Below are 16,925 nucleotides of genomic sequence, written 5' to 3' on the forward strand. Positions count from 1 at the left end.
GATTGGGGAAGTTCTCCTTCATTATTTTTTTCAAATAAGTTTTCAATTTCTTGCTCTTCCTCTTCTTCTTCTGGCATCCCTATGATTCAAATGTTGGAATGTTTAAAGTTGTCCTAGAGGTTCCTAAACCTCTCCTCATTTTTTGAATTCTTGTGTCTTCATTCTGTTCTGATTGACTGTTTATTTCTTCCTTCTGCTCCAAACTATTGATTTGAGCCCTGGTTTCATTCCCATCGCTCTGGTTCCCTTTACATTTTCCTTTATTTCATTTTATAGTCTTCACCTTTTCCTCTATTTTGTGCCCATATTCAACCAATTCTGTGAGCATCTTGATTACCAGTGTTTCGAACTCTGTATCTGATAGGTTGGCTATCTCTTCATTGCTCAGTGGTATTTTTCTGTAGCTTTGAACTGTTCTTTCATTTGGGCCATTTTTTTTTTTTTTGGTCTAAGCATGCCTGTTACATAGTAAGGGGCGGAGCCTTAGGTGTTCACCAGGGCGGGGCAACCCACATGGCTGTGTTGGGACACTGTATGTGGGGCAGGGGTCCAAGATGGAACAGTGCCATTTGCTCCACCCTCTGCCGGATTTCAGTCACTTCCTCGGCTACCCACAAGCAAATCGGGCCCTTCTGGTGCTGATTTCCGGTGGGTGGGACCCTGTGAGTCTCTCCAATGAACTCTCCTGTGAGGCTGGGAGTGTCTTCCGCTGCCTCAACCCCCACAGGTGGTTTCAGTCAGAGGTTTGAGGCTTTATTTCCCCGAGCTGGGGCCCTGGGTTGTGGGTCTATCTCGTTCCCCAGTTGTTTCTCTCGGTTTATCTGCACACGAATGTGGGACCACACGAATGTGGGACCACCCGCTCCACCAGCTGCTGCCTGGCTGTGAGCACTCTACGTCCAGCTGTTCGTCCCCGCCCCTCCTACCGGTCTAGGTGAGTTTCTTCTTTAACTCCTTGGTTGTCAGACTTCCATACAGTTTGATTTTTCTGGCAGTTCTGGTTGTTTTTCGTTTTTAAATTTGTCGTTGTCCTTTCGATTGTGCAAGGAGGCCCAGTGTGCCTCCCTGCGCCTCCATCCTTCGTTACAGCCCGCCTTAGAGAACGTCACCCTGGCCCGAAACTGGGGAGTCCTGGGTGGGCCCGCTCTGCAGCTCCCCCAGCTGCATGCCATCTAGGTCTGCGGGTCGTACTCACTTTTCAGTGTCTTTCACGTCTCTCAGTCCCACTACCACTGACCTGGAGCGAAAGCCTCCTCATTTCTTGCCTGTACTGTTGCAGGGGCCTCTATTTCCTTGACTGAAGTTAACCCCTCCTCCTCCCAATTAGCTGCAGACTTGCCAACGCTGTCTCCATAGCGACAACTTCTGCAATTAAAATCTGACTTTGTCATTCTGCGTGCAGCCGTCAGGAGAACCTCCAGACTTCTGCAAATTATTACAAAGGGCTTTGCAAATGGCAGGTCCAGAGCTCTTCCATGTCTATGACTGTTTAATCCTCACAGCCTGTGAGGCAGGTGTTATCCAATTTGCCGATGGGGAGACTGAGGCACAAAAGTCGGCTCATTTGCTCAAGGTCAGTAGGTGGTAGAGCTGGGAGTCAATCCACAGGCTCCTTACTGCCTCTTCGAATAGAAAATAGTTCGTATAAAGTACTTTGTGTGTTCTCAAGTGCACTAAGAATTATACAGGCGGACTTTAGATTAATGAATTTCTGTAAAGCTAATGAACTTGGCCTAAAACACGTCAGCGTACTGGCGGAGTGACTGGGCATGACTAATGGGTAATGAGTAGTATAGTTGGCTTGCGTCAGTCCCTGCCTTCTCCCAGGGAGAATGAGGTTGGTTAATGTGGGGTCATCGACGTTTACTTTGTAGCACACACACATTCCCATTTGCAGATAAATACACACATAGATGAGCGAAGAAAATAGCATTCCTATCAGGAACTCAGTAACAATTATTTCTACATCCTGACACATTGCTGGGGAAGTTAAAGAGAAGTATTTAAAATCACAGTTTCTTGATGATGAATCTAGAATTAGGACTAATGTCTAAAGACTTTAAATTGATGCTATGTAAAACCTTCAAATCAGTATTTTGTGATATAAGGTATAATAAATCTGGTTAATTTTTACAAATAAGTCAAGCAATGACTTATTTGCCAAATGAAATACCAAAGATTCTCACTATTACTTGGCCTCCATATGGCTGCATGTTAAGCAGTATGCTACCTTTGTAGTTATGGATTTTTTTTTAGTTTTTTTTTATAATTAATTTTATTTAGTTATTTTTCAAGTACAGTTTTTTGTCTGTTTTTCCCATCCCAGCCTCCCCCGCCCCTTGCTCCCCACCTCCCTCCCATTTCCACCCCCCTTAGTTCTCCTCCCTGTGTCCTTCCTATTTGTTCCTCCAAATCCCTCCCCCTTTTTCCCCTTAACTTTCCTTCCTTCTCCCCTCTGGTCACTATCCCCTTTGTAGTTATGGATTAATTATGGTTATTCTACCCATTAATCTGGCTGATGGTTCTAATTTCAGGATTATTAGCAATGAAAAAGACTTTCTTATTTTTTTAAATATTTTTATGTATTTATTTTTAGAGAGGGGAAGGGAGGGAGAAAGAGGGAAAGAAACATCAGTGTGTGGTTGCCTCTCGCCCCCTACTGGGGACCTGGCCTACCACCCAGGCATGTGCCCTGACTGGGAATGGAACTGGCGACCCTTTGGTTCACAAGCCGGCACTCAATCCACTGAGCCATACCAGCCGGGGCAGAAACATTTTCTTCATGACGCTGATCTGTCTTCTCTAGTGTTCTCATTCCCGCTGCGGCAACCTCTTAGGGCCTGTTCCTTTTTCCTCCATCACTGCGGTCCAGCCTCACTGTTAGAATTGTTTGAGCTTCTTTTTCATACCAAATACTTGTGATCATATTTTTGATTTAACTAGTTCCAGGTCCCAGATTTTGATACAGGAAATCATACAATAGTATATCAACTACTCTACAATTGCTAAACAAAATTTAACATATGTATGACTTTCGGTACACATTTAATAGCTGTTTTTTGGTGAAATAGTCACCACCCATTAAAGAAATCTTGAAATCTTCAAAGAAGATAGACCACTAAATACTATAACTTAAAAAGAATATTTGATTTATGTATTTTTAGAAAGAGGGGAAGGGAGGGAAAAAGAGAGGAACATCAATGTGTGGCTGCCTCACGCATGCCCCCTACTGGGGACCTGGCCTGCAACCCAGGCATGTGCCCTGGCTGGGAACTGAACCAATGACCCTTTTGTTTGCAGTCCAGCACTCAATCCACAGAGCCACACCAGCCAGGGCTAAATGTTATAACTTTCTTTGCTTAGATCTATATCTATTTTTCACAAAAATTACTTAGATCTTTAGGTTAGGGCCCATTTCTATACAAGGTTTGAAAAAAACTACCAATCCCACTGTATATGAATATTTCTTAGGTGTAGCAAGTTTTCTATGCAATGCATGTTAATGTGATGACCAAAGGGGCTTTTTGGATTAGAGTCAGAAACGGAAAAAAAAAAAAAGGAAAGGAAAAAGAGGGGGATGGGGCTCACAGTTCAGCCTGGTTGTGATAAGGCCGATGAACGGGAAAGTGGAAGCAGAATTTTTTGAGTCCTATTTGGCGTCTGTATTTCCCATCGTGAGAACACGATCCCTGAACTGAGGACAGGATGGAAGCAGGAACGGGTTACATGAGTCTGGGACGAGCGAGGCACTTGTACGAGTGTCTGCAGCTCACGGTGAGTTCAGCCTCCTGACCCAGCAGAATGAGAGCCCAGGGCCCTGCGAGAACCTAGAGAGTCGATGGCTCAACCCCCATCAGCACATGGCAGAGATGTCACAGTGGGGACCCCGCACACTCTGAAGACGCCTTGATGTGAGCGGGAGAGCCTGGTGCTGGACAAAGTGGGGTGAAAGCCTCAGGGCTGCTTCCCCGCTCAGACCCTGGGCAAGTTGTTTAACCCCCACCTTACCTCCCCTCTTTGGAAATGAAATGATACTATCTACCTAGCAGGGCTGTTGGGTGAATGAGCTAAAACATGTAAAATGCCTGCACTGTGCCTCTGCGTCTGTGATACGTGCTCAGTGAATGGGCATCATTAACACGGATCCGCATGGTGACTGTCGCCCGGGAAAGGGCCTGCAATGGATCCTCTTGGTTACCTGTAGAAATGTGAGCCCATCTTCTTTCATTCTCTCTTAGATGAAAGGAGGTGCTAGTCCCTTATTTTTAATCTTCATAGATCTAAGTGCTAACAATCACTTTATCCTCTGATGGCTCTTTTATTCTTTCAAAGAAGGATGCAAATATTGAATGCAAATTTCCATGATATTACAGGGCTTAAAGGGTTTAAAAAACCATGAAGGAACAAGCAGATTCCTAGGTGGCTACATGATTTTACTAAGAAGAGCTCCATCTGACTCCTTCTTGGACAGGATGGCTGCTCCTTGAGGTTCTGCGACAGTGAAGCAGCAGCGAGGGGGCTGCTGCTCTCGGGGTCAGCCGCCCACTGCGGGAGGTGGCGGTCGGTGGGCTGGGGACCGACTGTACTCAGACCTGCCTAGTGCTCATCTTTCCACGGAAATGTGGGTAGCGCGTTTGTCAAATCTGTAGATGATGTTCGCTGTAAATACAAAAATGGTCGTGGGTGCAAGAAATACAGCAGGAAAACAAAATAAATCAGAAATGGTCCCTATGCTCATGGGTAACAAATTGCAACATGGATTTGGAGCTAAAATGGCCTCAGCACTCTAATTATATAATGACATTTAAAAGGGATAAATGACCGGCTTCTGGGGCAAAGACAGGCCCTAGCCACCAAATCTTTGGAAAAGATTTAGGATTTTAGTCAACAGTATGCTTGGCATCCGCCCAACTGTGTGATTATTCAACTCCCCAAAAAGCCAACATGGTTTTAAGCTGCATTATAGAAAGTGTAGACTCTAGAAGAATAGTTTTGTATCTCATCCTGAATGCTCATGAGAAATTATATGTCTATTCCCATGACTCTTTAAAAGCAGGTTTCCTAGGGCAGTATGTCAGATGCTTTGAGGTGGGGAAGGTGCAGGGCATGGTTTACAGCCATAACCATCCCCTGGAGAGTTGAGTGTGGTTCCCACTCTTAGGCAGGTATCTCCCTCCCTGTACCCCTCAGTCATGATGTGGAACAAGGAATTATTAGTTTGTACCTCGAATATAATGTCTGGTTCTGGGCATAAGGCCGATGCATCCCAAGCATACTGGTGTGCAGCAGGGGCTCAAAACATCATTACTGAATGAGTGATGGAGGGCATATGCGAATTGGGGTACGTTCAGACACTGGTCGGACTCAAAGCCCAGTCCTCAGAGGAAACGGAGATGTGTTACTAGGTGCAGGGAGGATGTGACGGTTATTCTCAAAGGCTGAAGACCTGGCATGTGGCAGGTGGCTGAGCTCTGGTGCACAAGGTGGAACCAAGGCAGGAGACACAGGTCAGCTCGGTGCAAAGAGGAACCAACTCCGTAATGGTCGAGGTGGCTAGAAGTGGACTGGGACACTCAGGGGACAGGAAACTGCCCCTGCAGTGAATTCAACATCTGGGCACAATGGCAGTTGTGATTTGCTACTAAAAATTAAGGAGTGAACTTTAAAAATGTGTATTTAAGAAATAGAAATGAAGTAGATTCAAAGCTATCCTTAAAATGTTATTCTCATTTGCTTACATTCCCGTATCCTTTCTGAGTAGAAGAAACGAGCATGGGATGAGAGCTGGCCCGTTGGGACAGGCTGTGGAATGGGGGCATGCGGGGAAGCGTTGTGGGCACCCCCTGGGCTGGAAGTCCACTTAGTGAGCATTTTTCCTGGCTGGCTGGGTACCAGTGTTGTAGAAAATGACCACCCTATGGTTTCTGTTACCTAAGTACATACTTATTTTAGTTCCTCCCCATATGGATCCTGAGAACATGGCTACTGTCACAAAAGCCACATGTTTTCTTAAGTCTTAGGGGCTGGGAAGGGTCAGATTTCATGTGTAACACCACGTATCACAGTGCCTGTGTCCTCCCTGTACACATGTCTGTATGTCTATATACACTTTAAAGCATTAATCACTGTTTTTGATAAAATGTAAGAAAGCTCATTAAAGATTTGTTATTTTGGAGTACGCTGACTTCCAGTCAAGATGGAGGCACAGGAAGACATGCTTTGCCTCCTCCCATCACCATTGAAAGAATTACAACCAGATCTCAAAACTATTAACACCCAGAACCATCAGAAAATGGAGCTGTATGGAAGTCTGACAACCAAGGATTTAAGGAAGACACACTCATCCAGACTGGTAGGACGGGCAGAACTGTGAAGACCAGTGGACAGGCAGTGCGAGAAAAGGCGGTGGCAGAATGGATGGGCGGGAGACCTTGGGAATGAGCGATCCTGGCTCCACGCCAGACCGCACAGCACAGGGTTCCAGCACCAGGAAGATTGATCCTCAGTACCTTGGGCTGTAAAAACCAGTGGAGGTTGGGGTGGCGAAAGAAACTGCTGGACTTTTGATGCTTAAAGGGCTTGCACAGTCTTAGAACATACACAAACCTACCCACTCTGGGATTTACCACAAGAGAAACAGATGGAAGGGCGCTGGTCACACACGGGAAGGGGGTGAAGAGACTGGAAATGGGGCGAGTACCGGGCCAAATGCCAGAAGCCAGGCAGCGGCATTGTCTAGCCTAACCCACACAGCCTAACCCACACAGCCTAACCCTGAGCCCTAACCCACACAGCCACAGGGCAGTGAGGCAGATTGCCCCATCCTGGCAATTACCTAAGGCTCCACCCCACCAAATTTACAGGTGCCTTTTCTACACAGGCCATGCTAGTAAGATATGGTGTAAAGCAGCTCTACTGAATACACAGAAACAAACACAGGGAGGCTGCCAAATTGGGGAGACAGAGAAAAATGGCTGCAATGAAAGAACAAAACCAAACCCCAGGAAAAGAACTAAGTGAAACAGAGACAGCCAACCTGTCAGATGCAGTGTTCAGAACACTGGTGATCAGGATGCTCAGAGAACTCTGAGTGTGGCAAAAAAATCAAGGAAGAAATGAAGGTCATACTAAGTGAAATAATGAATAATCCACAGGAAACCAACAGAGAAGGGAAGGAAGCTGGGATTCAAACCAATGACTTAGAACATAAGGAAGAGATAAACATTCAACCAAAACAAAAAGAAGAATTCAAAAAAACAAGGATAGCCTGAGGAACCTCTGGGACATCTCCAACTGTGTCAACATCCAAATCATAGGACTTTCGGAAGGAGAAGAGAAAGAGAAGGAAATTGAAAACTTATTTGAAAAAACAATGAAAGAAAATTTCCTTAATTTGGCAAAGGAAATAGACATACAAGTCCAGGAAGCACAGAGAGTCCTAACAATTTGGACCCAAAGAGGACCATACCAAGGCACATTATAATTGCATTACCCAAGATTAAAGATAAGGAAAAAATCTAAAAGAAGCAGGAGAAAAGGGGACAGTTACCTATAAGGGAGTTCCCATAAGACTCTCAGCTGATTTCTCAAAAGAAACTTTTCAGGCTAGAAGGGGCTGGAAAGAAGTATTCAAGTCATGAAAGGCAAGGACCTACATCCAAGATGACTCTATCCAGCAAAGCAATCATTTAGAATGGGAGGGCAGATAAAGTGCTTCCCAGATAAGGTCAAGTTAAAAGAGTTCATCATCATCGAGTTCTTATTATGTGAAATGTTAAAGGAACTTATCTAAGAAAAAGAAGATGATCAAAACCATGAACATTAAAAAGGCAAAAAAAAAAATCATGACTATCAACAACTGAATCTAAAAAAAACCCCCAAAATAAAAAAAAACAAAACAAAACTAAGCAAACAACTAGAACAGAACAGAATCACAGAAATGGAGATCACATGGAAGGTTATCAGCGGGGAGGTGGAGCAGGGAGAATGGGGGAAAAGTTATAGGGAAAAAGTAGCATAACTGTAGGCACAAAATAGACAGGGGGAGGTTAAGAATGATATAGGAAATGGAGAAGCCAAAGAACTTACAAGCACGACCCACAGACATGAACTAAGGGGGGAGAGTGCTGGAGGGAAGGGGGTACCAGGCAGCTGGGGGCCAAGGGGGGGGAGTTAGGTCAACTGTAATAGCATAATCAATAAAATATACTTTAAAAAGGTTTGCTATTTTGGAAAAATTGGTAAAACATGTTATGGTCAGACAACAGGATTTATACAGTAAAACGTTTAAAGTGTTTTTTCAGTCTTTCTTGGTTTGGCTGAGGGTTGGCTTGGCAGACTGTGCACCTATAAAATATTCACATTTGCTGGATAAACGAATGGCTGAATTGTGGCCTCCCACCAGGGGGGAAATCCGAAGGTGGCTGGCTGCCCCAGTTTGCATATTTGTATACAAAGGGAAGAAGAGGGCATCACATCTCTTCTCTTTCTCAGGGAGACAAGGGAAAGACACATGAATAAATAAGATGAACTGGCTGCGTTGTCCCCAGTTTCAGATGGATGTGATTTCTCTCTTTCCTGTTCATTTCCCGCCTCCTCACTCGAAGAAGAAATGACTGGGTGGGAAAATGGAGGCAAGGCCGACCACCTTGAGAGAGAGCGAAGCTTTCAGTCAATGTGTCCATCACAAACCATCAGCTCACACACTCTCCTGAAAGGAATCCGATAACCACACCAGCTCATTTCTGTGGCCAAAGGTATCTTGTCTCTTCACATTCATCAGAGGTCAGAAAGGCCAATTATCAGCACATCAGTGGCCTCTCCTTGGAGAATATCAAAGTATTCAGGAAGCAGACCATCAGAGGGGGTGGTTAATGTAAAAGTGTAAAGAGTAGGTGCCTGTGACCAAGTGTGGAGAAAGAGCTCACGTCGAACCACTTTTGCCTCGAAGAAGTGAGCTTGGGTAGTTTGAGTCTCCATTTGTCTGGGAGGTTAGTTTCCGAAGTGCTTTCTCCTACAGCCTCATTTTTGGTGAGATATAAATCTAACATCTCTAAATACACATTTTTAAAAATAAATTCTACATCCTATAAACATGAATATGAAAATAACTCTTATCACATGGAAATTAGTCTGTGCATGACATGGGAAGGAATTTGGAGACTCAAATGCAAATTCTTTAAGAAATGGAAATAAGCTGCGTGCCCCTCCACTCACCGCCGACTGGCCATATGGAACCACTGGTGTGTCGCTGCGCTCGACAGCGGCCACCGCTGGGCCCCTGGGCACACGGCCCCACCGCCTCCCCCCTTTCGTTTCTGTCTCATTGGGCTGGTCTCCGTCAAACACACATCTTCCTGAGCTCATTCAGTAAACGAAGAAATTTCCTAAGGTCCTGTCCTTAAGAACTCCTTTCCTACATTTGAACGAGTTATTGGACTCCCTCGCTGAGTTGGGAATCTTGGTGGGCGCTGGGGTCACGGAGACGCGAGTCCTGCTCTCAGGAGCTTGCCGTCTGCAGGGAGGGGGGCACTGAAGGGAGGGAGCTCGGAGAGTTGGGCACGAGCTTTGCTAGACCTTTCAGAGCCACGCCACAGGGGGCCCTGCCTGGTCCGAGGTGTTGTCTGCCCAACACGCACCTGTCGGGGGACCCTGGGTGTGGAGGGGACCGGGCAACGATGGGGTGGAGGGCCACGCTCGGGGCAAGAACACGAGGCCCACACAGGCTCACGCCCTGCCGCTGTGCGCCAGAGACCCCAAGGCCAGCCCCGTCTGTGAGCATCTGCCCTGGATTCCCACCACTGTCCGAGCACCTGCGTGGGGATGTCGCCATGTCACCTTAAATTCAGCTCATCATCTTTTACCTGAACGACCGACGCCACGTCTCCTGGTGTGTCAGCCAGAAGTGTACCTGTCTGCTCTCATCCCTGGAAAGCAGGGCGCGCCACGTTCACCCCCGCAGCGAGAAAGCCGGTGCCGCCCCCCATCCCCGCCCCGTGAAAGCCCGAGGGGGGGCCCACGCGGTCTCAGGACTCGTGCCATTCGGTCAGCGCTGCTCTAAGTAACAGCAAAACCAAACAAAGCCTCCCAACCCTCCCGAGTTCCTCAGTGTCGGTGTTTGACAAACACTGGAAATCATGTTGGCAATAAGCATATCACTGCAATGACATTAATATACACGCCAGCGTCAGTTTAGAACACATAATTTATTGTATTTATGGGTTCATTATCATGCGGACACTTGGGAACCTTAAAAATGAGTTAGAAGTAACAATGATACATACAAAATTCTCAGATCTTGGAAGCGAAAATATTAAAATTCTAGCATTTTCCTTAAAATCTCTTCCTCATGATCAGCACTGTCGAAAAATTACCCCACTCCTCCCCAGGAAAGGGGGGACAAACAAGCGACACTGTGATGGGGGCCGAGGAGTTCCCCGCGGCGGGCTTTATTCTCCACTGCGGCGCAGTAGAGGCTGGCGTTCTCCGTCCTCACAGGAAGCTCTCCCCGCTGTCTCCCCACGCATGACCGGGGACGCGGCGCGGAAGACGCTAGTGCGGAGCGACCCAGCCCGGCCAGGTCCCCAGGCTGGGCCCCGGCGGCCAGCGCCCTGCCCGTGAGCACCGGGGCGCCTAGGTGTTTCCCAGCGTCAGCGCCGAGGCCGCTTTCCTTCTCTGCGCGGTGACCGCACTGAGCTGCAATCGAAACACACAGTCAGTCCGCGGTGCCTTGTTCTACGGAAAATCTTAGGCGAATACACAGCGTAATGCACCACAACTTACAATTACTGCAAATAATCAGATTAGAAGGGGTCTTCTAAGAGGTCACTTTTGGGGTTCAATTCTATCTTCCTCTTGAGACTTGCCAGTGTCTGCGTCACACTAGAGACGTGCGTGTCGGGCGTGACACGCCACAGCTCTCGCAGACCCAGAATCCCCAGGCACGCTCCCCAGGACGAAGGACATCTGGGTCAAGTTCACCAGAAAAGTGGCTCAAGTACAAAGTGTAGGCCAGCACAGTGCTGGGCTGGGAATAAAAGGATGCTAGATCACAGCAAGAGAAGCCTACCAGGAAAACACTTAACTGTTAAGAGGACGTGATTAAAATCAATATGGAATACACACACACAGGGAAAAAGCCCACCAACAGCATGGGAGCAGAACCCACGGCACACAGGACGAGGTCCTCCCCCGCCGCCCGGTCTCCACAGAGCTCTCTCTTCCCCGGCCCGGCCACCACCCCCAGCTTCCAAGTGCACTCCTTGCAATGTTCTAAATGAGGGTAGATGCGTGCATTTCCTCACCCCTTTTTATTTACCACTATGAAGGACTACACGAACTTTTCGTTTTCCCAGCTAAGTGATCTGTGTGAGAATTGGCTCCACGAGAGACCTACTGCGCTCCTCCCAGCAGCTGCAAGCCTGCTCTGTGTGGACATTCTCTAGTTTAACTGGCTCCCTGCTGGTGGGCGTTTAGATAGTTTTCAATCTTTTAAAATGAATGGCAATGCCGCAATTAGCATTTTACATGCCCCCTTGTACAGACTTGCCCAGGGACAAGCACGCCACCTGCAGAACAAACGCTCAACACTGCTGGTCACAGGTTCTGTGCATGTACGGTTTCCGAGAGATGGTGTCCACCTGGGCTCCAAAGGGACAGTGCTGTCGGCCTTCACACCGGACACGCCAGGAAGCGCCGGAACCACGTGCTATCCCACCTGGGACCTGACACTGGGAAGCGATGTGTGAACGCAGTTCAGGTTTGTACGTGTCTCATGGCTGAGGATGAGCATCTTTAAAACATGTTTAAAAGCCATCTGTCAGCCTGGCTGATGTGGCTCAGCGCATTGAACACTGGCCTGTGAACTGAAGGGTCCTCAGTTCAATTCCTGGGCAGGGCCCAGGCCTGGGTTGTGAGCCAGGACCCCAACTGAGGCATGTGAGAAGCACTGGTGTTCCTCTACTGCTCTCTCTCTCCTTTCCCTCTAAAAATAAATGAAAACTTCTTTTCCGAACGCCACCTGTCCTTCCCTCCCGTCAGCACCCTTCACCATCTGTCCAGTGCAGTCGCGCTGGTCTGTGGACTCGGCCGCGCTCTGCGTGTTTCCCACGTCAGCCTTTTTGTCACCGTGTCACAAATACTCTTGTTTGTCATTGACTTCATGGCCCTTTAATCTGTAAACCTGAAATTTCACATAGTCGTATTTACTGGGTTCTTTTCCTCGTTTCTAGGCTGGGTGTTCTTGCAGAGAAAGGCCGCCCCTCACTGGTATTCAGGACACGACACTCACAGAGACCGGCGACGCAGAACATGTCACCGTAGTACAAGGACGGGCGACAGAGGTGCAGACAGAGGGATGGGGGGGGGCACGTTCAGGGTCACTGAGGCTGGGCCACCCCGGTGAGTGTGACGTGCCACCGACAGCAATAGTCCCCGAACTCCCTTATTTCAGGAGATACCAGGCCCTTTGCAGGACATAGTGGTTTCCAGTTTTTAGAGGAAAGTGAAAAAAATTAGAATTCAGAGAAGACAAAGATAAAAGTTTTAAAAAGCCAGATAGATACGTGTCTCATAAGGAAAGTTACAACTCATTTAAAATGGAAAACTACTGGCTGCAGGGAATCAATTCCTCTTTGTGCCTGGAAAGGAAGCGGAGCTGAGTCCTTCCATCTTCAAGTGAGAGCAAAGTGGGAGGAGACAAGCTGAAGGGAAGATGGGTGCCGTGGTTACTGCAGAAACGTTAAAAAAGCTCGCGAAGAGGATGGTGGGACCTTTGCCCTCAGAGTGTAACAGGAGACTGTTTGGGTTTACATCTGTGGCGGGGGGCGGGGGGGGACTGAACTAGATGCCAATCAGGTCATATAATTAAGGTTCTGTAACTACCCTTTTTACTAAGGAACTTAAGGTAGTTGATTTTAAGTAGGCATTTTCTTTATCATATTCCTTGAAGAAGGGAAACTTGAAGCTCTAAGGGTGGTGATATAGGAGATTTAATCTCTCATACACCCATCTACGCACCATTCAATGGCTGGTGCTTCACGAGCGTTACCCCTCTGCCCTCGCCGACCTGTCGAGGAGCTGGTGTTGCCCTGCGGGTGTCGGAGACACTGAGGCTCAGGGAAGTGAGGTCGCCCAAAGTCACCCGGCTCCTTAATGGCCGCAGGCTACTTGTCTGACACCAAACACACACTCAGAATACTGCCCAGGACACCCTGGCTCTGCTGCTTTATAATCCACATGAAGGTAGGAACTCGTGAGTAGCTAAGTAACCACTGATTCATTAGTTCATAAGAAGCTAAACATATCTGATAAAGCTATGATCACTTTCGAGAGGGCAGGGAACAGAGGGCAAATCGTGACTATAGTTTTATTCCAGTGTCATGTCCTGTTCATCTCAGAAGTAGATTCCAAGATAAAATCTGTATTACAAACATAAACTGAATTCAGCGTTTAGGGTTGCTTTACTCTGTATAAGATGCTGTAACATCTAAAAACATTAACTTTAATTGAAATAGTACATTTACGATAAAATATAATTAATAATGTACTAATTTGGTTTGGTCTGCCTGCCCATTTTCTGTCCCTCTGCACGGTCCCACCCGTCTTTATGGTCACCACACTGGCCTCAATCTGTCCCCAGGAGAAGGGACCACTGCTCCTACTTCAGAACAAATGGGCCTTTTCCTCACGACGAGTGTGTGTTATGAGAAACGACCCCTTAGGGTTTCACTGAAGTTCTTCTGCGTTTCCTAGTTCTATTTCCCAGGGGACTTGATATCATATTCTAGATTTGTATGATCCCATACAAATGCACATTAAATGAAGTTAACTGATATGCAAAGTAGTTTTTTTCCATTTAAAAACGACAATAAAAACAAAGAGCAATCTCAAAGGGTTCGTTTCAAGCAGTCGTCTACTTTGGAACCTGTCGGCAAACCCCTGCCGGTGACCTCACTCTGCAGCAGGGCTGCCCAGGGACGCCCGTGGGGACAGAGCTGTCCCACGTCCACACCGCCCCCCGTGTCAGCTGCGGCTGGAACCTGCCGGCCTGGCGCAGGATTTCAACTTTCATTCTGTTTGATGTTAGTTACTTTACACGGCTGCTGGTGGCGGTGGCCGTGAGTGGACGGTGAAGGGCTCGGTGTGGGGTCATCTGAGGAGGTGCTTGTTTGTTTCTCAAGTTTACCTTTCCAACCTCGAATGTTAAAGAGACTCACTGTAAACGGCTTAACTGGTAACAATAAAAGTGCTAGTGCTCTGGGGACTTGTGAGGACCTTCCCTCAGCTGGGCCCACACGCACAGTGGCATTGGGACATGAGGCAGCGCCCTACCTGCTGTGAAGCCGAGGCCGCTCTCTGCTCCGCCTGACTGAGGCGCCGCTGCAGTCTGTTGGCTTTTTCTTGATGCTCTAGAACTAACTTTTCGCTCTGTTGAGGGGCAGTAGAAAACACACTGGTTAGAAAACCACACACGACACAGCACTGAGACGGTCTGTGGACCAATCAATGAAAAATCTGGACATCACTTTACCCCTTATAAAATGCAAAGATAACGTATCTCTTAGTTTACATTTTTTCAAGCTATGGACTTCAAAGTTGGTTTTACAGCCTCACTAAACTGTTTTTACCGCTACATGCGATAAAAAAAAAAAAAGGGAATCAAACGCAAAGCCAAGTGCATTGAAGTGAAGAACAAGATTTTCAGTGTTTGATCCATTGACCTTGGATGCTAGCGCACTGCTTCAGACGTGGGGAGCATGAAGGCAGAGACCGTGGGGAGCCCCCGCCAGAGCTGCTCCCCACCCGAGAGCCTGCAGTCCGTCCAGGCCCCAGCGTGGGCTCACGCTGCCCACTGGGCCTCCAGGGCCACTGGGCTAGAACGAGCTTCCAGGGAAAGTGGGGGTTGACATCATTAAATGTGAAGAAACAGAAAATACTCACTCTAGATATCCTGGTTTTTACAGAGTTAGATGTGTCTTAAGTGATTTATATGCTAAAGTTATTCTTTAAAAGGTGAAGAACTTCTACATGTTTCTCCAAACAGTATACAAGGTCTGTCTAGAAAAAGTCCAGTCATTGTTAATATAACAAGAACAGCTGTCGTGATATCAATGTAACTTGATATCAGCCAAGGTGAGTGGACTGGAATGTGCACGTGTGAACAATGATGACTTTGCTAGTCAGGGTGGTAGACACTGTTGAGTGAGCATGTGTACAGTGTGGCTGTCACACTGAAAATGACTGAGTGAGTAGAGCAGCAAATCTGCATCAGATTTTGCATTAAGCTTAACATTCCTCCATGGAAACTACCTGGATGATTCAGAGGCTTTCAGGGACAATACAGTGAGTGCAGCACAAATAAAAGTGTGGCACAAATGCTTTGAAGATGGTCGAGAGTCTGTTGAAAGTGATCCACGTTCTGGAAGGCCTGCAACAAGCCGAACACCTGAGAATGTTGAACATAGATCAGAGACAGAAAGTGCAAGAACTAGAAGCTGACCTAGGGATTCCAGAAACTTCTGTGTTCAAGATTTTGACGCAGGATCTTGTATAAAACATGTTGTGGTGAAATCTGTTCTATAGCTTCTGCTATCAGAGCAGAAGGAACATCATGCTGTGGCTGCTAATGGCTTGATCCAAGTGCTACCAGCGAATCAGATTTCCTCAAGGAGGTCATAACCAGAGATCTAGAGATGAATGGTGGGCCTACAGCCGTGATCTGGAAATGAAGGTGCAGTTGTCCCAATGGAAGTCACCTGGTTCTCCATACCTGAAGAAGGTGTGGCGAAGTACAAGTCGATCAAGACCACGTTAACTGTGTTTTTGATTGGGAAGATGTTGTCCATCACAAGTACACCCCTTCAGGCCAGTTAATAAGGAGTGCTACCCCAGTGTTCTTCTTCAGTTGAGAGACGCAATACGATGAAAATGGCCGCAGCTTTGGGCAACTGGTGATTGGATACCCCCACATGTATCACAGCTAATGCAGAATTTTTTGTGAAGCATCAAATCACCCAGGTGACTTATCCCCTCTATATCCAGATTTGGTGCCCTGCAACTTCCGGCTTTTCCCAAAACTAATATTACCAGTGAAAGGGAAAAGATTTCAGACAATTCATGAGATTCAGGAAAACTGGACAGGGCAGCTGATTGTGACCAGGGGAACTGTGTGAGGTCTCAAGGTGCCTACTTTGTAGGGGACTGAGGTGTCATTGTCCTACGTACACTGTTTCTTGCACCGTCTTCAATGAATGTCTCTATTTTCCATTTTATATGGCTGGATACCTGCTGGACAGACCTCATTGTACACTCCAGAGAGCATTAGGGTCAACAGAATTATTAAGATTTTTGTTACGAGTGGAATTATGTCCTTAAGAAAAAAGATATTAAGAAAAGCCCTAACCCCTAGTATCTATGAATGTGACCTAATCTGGGAATAGGGTTTTTGCTGATAATTAAGTTAGGATGATATTATTAGGCTTGGTCCTCATCAAATATGACTGGTGTCCCCATAAAACGGGGGGATCTGGAAACAGACAGACCTGTACAAAGGGAAGAGCAAATGAAGAAATGGGGAGACCACCATCTACAAGCGGAGGAATGCCTGGGGCTGTGAGAAGCCAGGGCGCAGGCAGGGGACAGGGGACAGAGTCTCCTCTGAACCCTCAAAAGGAACCGACCCAGCTGACTCCTCCATTGAGGACCTCTGGCATCCAGACGTGAGAGACAGACATTTCTGTTGTTTAAGCCAACCGGTCTGTAATACTGCTGCAGCGGCCTCCAGAAACTAGACAGGCATCGTGGACGTAAATCCGCGATGACCTGCCGTGATGCACACAAGTTCAGAGACGCTGTCAAAAAAATGCATCGGCCATCCCCATGCTCACTCGGCCCGAAGAAAACGTTTCTGTACAACTGGAACTGTT

The 16,925-nt window shown here is 47.1% G+C and overlaps 1 protein-coding gene across 2 annotated transcripts in view; it reads right to left on the reverse strand.

The window, feature by feature from the left end:
- Positions 1-10,223: 10,223 nt before the first annotated feature.
- The window catches only part of SCLT1 (sodium channel and clathrin linker 1), a 95,003-nt gene continuing 88,301 nt past the window's right edge, over positions 10,224-16,925 (reverse strand). For both annotated transcript variants that reach the window (XM_037129879.2, XM_037129878.2), the window contains 2 exons: positions 14,332-14,427; positions 10,224-10,695 (listed from right to left, as the gene is read on the reverse strand). In XM_037129879.2, coding sequence (XP_036985774.2) covers positions 10,633-10,695; positions 14,332-14,427 — 159 coding nt within the window. In that variant the 3' untranslated portion in view covers positions 10,224-10,632. The remainder of the gene's footprint in view (positions 10,696-14,331; positions 14,428-16,925) is intronic.

This window comes from Artibeus jamaicensis, unplaced genomic scaffold (genome assembly GCF_021234435.1).
Source record: "Artibeus jamaicensis isolate MK-2021 breed Jamaican fruit bat unplaced genomic scaffold, CSHL_Jam_final scaffold_537, whole genome shotgun sequence".
Lineage (NCBI taxonomy): Eukaryota > Metazoa > Chordata > Mammalia > Chiroptera > Phyllostomidae > Artibeus > Artibeus jamaicensis.